Raw genomic sequence first — 6,000 nt, 5'->3', positions numbered from 1 at the left:
TAGATGTAGTCTGTGAACACTCAAACATGGAATATAAATATCGAAGTGCCTCCCAAGCTTTTAGACACTACCAAGCAACGGAAAAGAGACCTTAAAAATATAATATTGTTTTTCTGATTCTATTTTACCTTACTTTACTCTTAGTAGTCATAAACAGAATAGATAACCCTTTGAGCCTTCCTAGAAAAATCTCCTTCTACAAAATGAATCTTGATTGGCCTAGACGATTTTGAGTCTATACAGATCATCTCCACCTAACACTTTCACACTCAAAATGCAATATTTTAAACAATTATCCAATCTTATCCAAGGTTTTACTTGTCTTGAATAACCCAATTCATTATTAGAAAAGGTAACAAGAATTATGTAGAGGTTTTTTTAAGTAATTTGGTGTACTTGATCTAATAGTATAATCCTTTGAATACATCCAAATTTGTGTTTCAGGTTTTGGTCTACACAAACCATACACTTTCTGAGTATGAGGTTATTATATCAAACTGCTGTTGTTACCTTCCACAGTCGCACCAGCAGAAACAATTATGCCAAGACGCTAATTGTATAATAATTATTATCAGATAATTTCCTTACTTGGCGGTGTATTGACAAATTTAGATAAGATAAGATAAGATAAGAGCAGATTGATACGATACTATTATTATGCTTGGCAAACAAAATCGGAGATCTGTTCCATTGGGTTGCATAGCAACCCTAGTTATTCTGACCCAGGTTTCCTGGGTTGGGTCCTAAAGTGCTCGTACGATATCATACATAACCAAGCTGTGCCAGAACCAACTTGCACCAACCTGCCGGCTCAGCAATGTCATCCTCAGCGCCCAAAACGCGCGGAGCACTGATAGCCATAGAGGGGCTTGACCGAGCCGGAAAATCCACTCAATGCCAGCTCCTAATGGACCGCCTAGCAGAAAGGAACGTACCCGCCCGTCTACAAAAATTCCCCGGTACAGCATTTCTTCCCTCCCTCTCCTCCCCCCTCCTGGCAAGCTAACCTAACTAACACACAAGACCGCACAACCCCCATCGGAAAAATGATAAATGCCTACCTCTCCACCTCAACCACCCTGGAAGACCACACAATCCACCTCCTCTTCTCCGCCAACCGCTGGGAACTCTCCGCGCACATCCTGAAACTCCTGAACGACGGCGTTACCATTGTGTTGGATAGATACGTATACTCCGGGATCGTCTTCAGCGCCGCGAAAGGTCTCAGCCTGGACTACTGCCGCGCGCCGGACGTGGGCTTGCCAAGGGCGGACGTAGTCTTGTTCTTGGATCTGGATGCGGAGGTGGCGAGGCGGCGGGGCGGGTTCGGCGGTGAGCGGTATGAGGTTGAGGCGGTGCAGAGGAGAGTTAGAGATTTGTTTAAGGAGGTTGGAGAAAAAGAGGAGGGGAGGTGGAGGGTTGTGGATGCTGGGCGCAGTGTGGAGGAGGTCAGAGAGGTGGTTTGGGGGGTTGTAGAAAGGGTTGTGAAGGAGGTTGAGGGGATGGAGGTTGGGAGATTTGAATAGGGTAGCCTGGATTTAGAGGGGTTCTTTTTTAAAAAATTTCTTTTCTCTTTTTTTCCAATGGGTAGAAGTTGACAAGGGAAATGAACAAAGAGTGATTAGCTGTACATTATGAAGGGGAGAGGGTCCCTGGAAGGTTATGGGGAGGAGAAGAAGAGGGAGGAAGGAAAAATGGACAGAAGGGAAGAAAAGGGAGTAAAAACAAAGTAAAAAAATAAAAATAAAACGCCGATATCCAATCCATTGCCATAATTCCCGTAGCCCCCGCAAATCCACCATCCATCACCATCCTTTTCACTTTTTCGCTTGATCCACGTAAAATACTCAATTGGCGTTTATCCCCACTACACTTTTCAATCCCTCAACCACGCCTTCCTCTTCTCTTCCTTCCTCGCACGACGCTTCTCCTGAAAAGCCTTGACCTCCTTCCTAGTCAGCTTCCTCGTTTGTCTCTCGGCCTTCAAACTCCGGCCATCGTGCGAGCTCGCCGCGGCATCGACGTCAAAGTAAAACTCCATCTGCCTGCGACTCTTATTCTCGTCATTGTAGTTCTCCGGCGCCTTGCCATTAGCGCCTTGAAATTTGCCAGTGAATCGGTTGAACGCTGCGCGGGAGACGTACTCCTCCTCGACGGGCAGCGCTGCATAAGGTGCTGTGGGATCGTAGTCTCCGTGGATGGCAGGGTTGTATTGGATTCTGGTGGAATCGGGGGCCGCGATGTGGTCCATGGCGGTAGGGTCCATGGCGGTGGAGTCGATGGCGGCGAGGTCTAGAGGGAGAGAGTCGGTGGGAACGCGTGGGTTTGTCCAGGTTGTTTCGCCAGTGTGGTGGTTGAAGAAGTAGTATGCCTGATAGGTTTCGTCCCATACGGGTGTCCAGCCGTCATCCTCGGCGGCATCTTCTGGGGGAGGACCTTCAGGCAATGGGGGAGCTTCTGCATGTGCTTGTCCGTTTGTGTCCGAAGGTTCTAGTAGAGGTTCATTTGGCAATGGGGATGCTACTTCGCCTTCTTCTTCTTCATCATCCTGATCTTCTCCCCCGTCCTGTTCCTTCCCACTCCTTGATGTCTCTTCATCTTCCTCCTCACCCTCTTCCCGCTCATAGGTATTCTCATTTTCGACGTCGGATTCCCCACTAGTTTCAACCCCCCTTTCCCCAACCCTTTCATTCCTCTCCTCGGCGTTGACAGCTGCTTTTACCCGATCAGGAGTACGTGACTTTGACCGTGAGCGCGCAGATTGCGGAGACTGTGAGGGTGTGCGTGGGGAAGACATTGGAAGCATCGGGTCGGGTCGGTTGCTCGAATTCTGTGGTGTGTGAGTGTGGGTGTGTGGGAGCGGATGGGTGAGTTGTGATGGATGCTTCGCTCTATCGGGCTTCGAGCAATGTACGAGGAGCACGGTAACTTGTCGAGATTTGTGGTGCAATGGGAGGATTTGGGTGGAAACTTTATCGAACGGGTTGCGGTTAGGGTTGGGTCACGTGACTAGTCATTTTGGGATGAATGGAGGGAGGGTTGTCGTTGTGTTACGCATAGTGTATGCATCGGGATGCATATTCACGGTTAGGAGCGTTTGCATCCTGGTGGGGAGCAAGGAAGGAAATGGGGAAGAAATTAGCTCGGTAGTGAAAGGAAATGAGTGGTGAGGTGAGGTGTATGATATGATTAGTTACGGTAAATAAATTTTATTGAACGGTATCATACTACGGTAGGTCTCTGGAGGTATACAATAGCACTGAGATAGAGGTAATCTTCGAAGTGTTGGCATGTCGCGTTTGGGGGAATCGGTGAGGAAATGAGGTGTACTCTAGTATACTCGAGTAGCCGGAGCCCCTACAAATTCTACCATCATTCTAGGGGTTATGTGTTCGATTTGCTCCCCTGGTGAAATTTGTTTACTGACTTGCTATGATGTAGTGGTGGTAGTAATTTTTTTGCTTTCGGAAGGATGGTATTTGTCGCCATTCACGGAAAGAGTTCAATATAATTTATTTATCCTTGTATCGCCACGGAAAGAGGAGTCCTCGGGTGGGGAGAGTTAATTCGGGAACACTGTCGTTTCATATGGGCCAGCTGCCATAGATACTCGAGTACCTTTTCTGGCAAGTGAAAAAATAACACAGCCTTCATAGAATTTCCTCATTTACAATCCCTAGGCTTAGCTGCAGATCAGAAAGGAACATTCATAGTGGATGTTCACTGGCTAACCCTATAGCCGATCACAACTTACTAATCGCGTGTTGTACTATGAAGTTCTACCGTAATGGTAGAATATGTATGGTATCATACATATGAACTGGAATCTCGGAATCCCGGCCTTCCTCACGAACTTTCACCAGGCCCCGCGGGACCTGGAGATAACTGGTTTCGGGCTTCGCAAATACCGGTATTCTCAATCGCCAATCCCAAGTTCTCTTATGACCCTAAACCCCAGTAGAATATGTGGTTTAACAAGAAGTCACGTCCAGATAGCCTTTTAAGCCGCACATCGCGCAATTATGGTGTCATTTTCGAAAAATGGTCACGTGAGCTACAGTAGGGTAAGTTTGTCCTCTGTTCTGCGTTTCCGGTGCATCTTTTCCTTGCTCTTTTTTCTTCGGCCGCCAATTTGCTAGCTTAGCTTCAATCTTGGGAATACGAACCTCAATTACTCCACTTCTGGCGCCTACGAGATAATTGGCAATGGGTGAAGGACCGGGTAAGAAGCGTAGGGTTTCTCGTGGTGCGACCGTTAAGGAAAGACATGTGGTGGAGAGGGTCGCGAAGATTACGAAGGATAAAAATGTGAAGCCTGAATCTACGGGGGGGCAAGAAGGCGTTGGAGAGGAACAGGAGGATGGTGAGGGCGGCATTTCGGAGAGCGAAACCGGGACCGTGGCTAAATTAGTTCCCGATGCTGCCGGGCCTTCGGAAACTGCACCTCTGAAAAGCTTCAAGGAATTAGTGAGTCCCGTTTTCACTAACCTTACACTTCGGGGTGCTGAGTGCTAATCGAAACTTAGGGAGTAATGGATTCGCTTTGTGAAGCTTGTGAGAATCTCGGCTACAAGAACCCTACCTCCATTCAAGTCGAGTCCATACCTGTCGCACTGGAAGGGAAGGACCTTATCGGCCTGGCCGAGACGGGAAGTGGAAAGACGGCAGCCTTTGCGATTCCAATATTACAAGGTATCCCTACGCATGCAATATCTTCTTCTGGTGCGGTTTTAACATTTATGTCTAGCACTATGGGACAACCCAACCGGCCTCTTCGCCTGCATTCTGGCACCGACCCGTGAACTGGCCTTTCAGATCTCGGAACAATTCGAAGCTCTCGGCGGCGGGATCGGTGTTAGAAGTGCAGTCATTGTTGGAGGCATGGACATGATGACACAGTCAGTAGCGCTCGGCAAGAAACCGCACATTCTCGTTGCTACACCCGGCCGTCTACTAGATCATTTGGAAAATACGAAAGGTTTCTCGCTGAGGAATTTGAAGTACCTTGTTATGGATGAAGCGGATAGATTGCTGGACATGGACTTTGGCCCTATCCTTGACAAGATTCTGAAGGTTATCCCTCAGACGCGGAGGACATACTTGTTTTCGGCGACCATGACTTCAAAGGTTGAGAAATTGCAGAGGGCTTCGTTGTCTTCGCCGGTCAGGATCTCTGTTGGCTCGAAGTATTCTACTGTTTCGACGCTTATACAAAAGTTTCTGTTTATTCCATTCAAACACAAGGACACCTACCTTGTTTATCTTATGAATGAGTTCGCCGGGCAGACAACCATTATATTTTGCAGGACCGTGCAGGAGACATCTAGGTTGGCTATCTTACTAAGGCATCTTGGCTTCAATGCAGTCCCTTTGAACGGCCAGATGAGTCAGAGTGCACGTTTGGGGGCACTGAACAAATTTAAGTCGGGTAGTAGGAATATTCTTGTGGCGACGGATGTGGCAGCTAGAGGTTTGGATATGCACGTTTCCCCAGATGCTCTCTTATGTTGTTGCATACTAACTTCTTACTAGTCCCTCGGTAGACTGCGTATTAAATCATGACCTAGCCCAAGATAGCAAGACGTACATTCACCGTGTCGGTCGCACTGCTCGCGCTGGACGTTCCGGACGCTCAATATCACTTGTCACCCAATACGAGGTTGAACTATTTCTCCGGATAGAAGCCGCTCTTGGAAAAAAGATTCCCGAGTTTGATGTCCAGGAGGAGGACGTCTTGATATTCAGTGAGAGGGTAGGCGAGGCGCAGAGGGAAGCGGCAAAGCAGCTGAGGGAGGAGAGGGAAAAGAAGGGTGGACGGAGAGAGGCTAGAAGCGGGGGTGTGGGGAGCAAAGGAAAAGGAAAGAGGAGAAGGGACGATATGGATCAGGAGGAGGAATAGGGTGGGAAAGGATGCCCCCTCCTCCCACTCTCAATAGTCGGCACTGTAGATATAAAAGTAATGTGAACTCTCTGAGAACTCTCTTGCCCCTTTTGGGCCTT

The 6,000-nt window shown here is 48.1% G+C and overlaps 3 protein-coding genes; 2 read left to right on the top strand and 1 right to left on the bottom strand.

The window, feature by feature from the left end:
* Nucleotides 1–715: 715 nt before the first annotated feature.
* GSTUM_00011680001 (uncharacterized protein) lies at nucleotides 716–1,766 on the top strand. XM_002842059.2 has 2 exons: nucleotides 716–959; nucleotides 1,024–1,766. Exons 1-2 carry the CDS (start codon nucleotides 818–820, stop codon nucleotides 1,524–1,526), a joined length of 645 nt encoding a protein of 214 aa, XP_002842105.1. The 5' UTR covers nucleotides 716–817; the 3' UTR covers nucleotides 1,527–1,766.
* A 110-nt stretch (nucleotides 1,767–1,876) lies between these two features.
* Nucleotides 1,877–2,251, bottom strand: GSTUM_00011679001 (uncharacterized protein; the record flags this gene model as incomplete). Its single annotated transcript, XM_002842058.1, has 1 exon — nucleotides 1,877–2,251. One exon carries the CDS (start codon nucleotides 2,249–2,251, stop codon nucleotides 1,877–1,879), a length of 375 nt encoding a protein of 124 aa, XP_002842104.1.
* A 1,882-nt stretch (nucleotides 2,252–4,133) lies between these two features.
* Nucleotides 4,134–5,899, top strand: GSTUM_00011678001 (uncharacterized protein; the record flags this gene model as incomplete). XM_002842057.2 has 4 exons in its annotated part: nucleotides 4,134–4,467; nucleotides 4,527–4,692; nucleotides 4,748–5,506; nucleotides 5,544–5,899. The coding sequence occupies exons 1-4, from the start codon at nucleotides 4,207–4,209 to the stop codon at nucleotides 5,897–5,899; spliced, it is 1,542 nt and encodes a 513-aa protein (XP_002842103.1). The 5' UTR covers nucleotides 4,134–4,206.
* Between the last annotated feature and the right edge of the window lie 101 nt (nucleotides 5,900–6,000).

This window comes from Tuber melanosporum (genome assembly GCF_000151645.1).
Source record: "Tuber melanosporum whole genome shotgun sequence assembly, scaffold_9, strain Mel28".
Classification (NCBI taxonomy): Eukaryota; Fungi; Ascomycota; class Pezizomycetes; order Pezizales; family Tuberaceae; genus Tuber; species Tuber melanosporum.
Note: the sequence above shows the minus strand (reverse complement) of the source record. Positions and strands in the feature narration are given on the sequence as shown.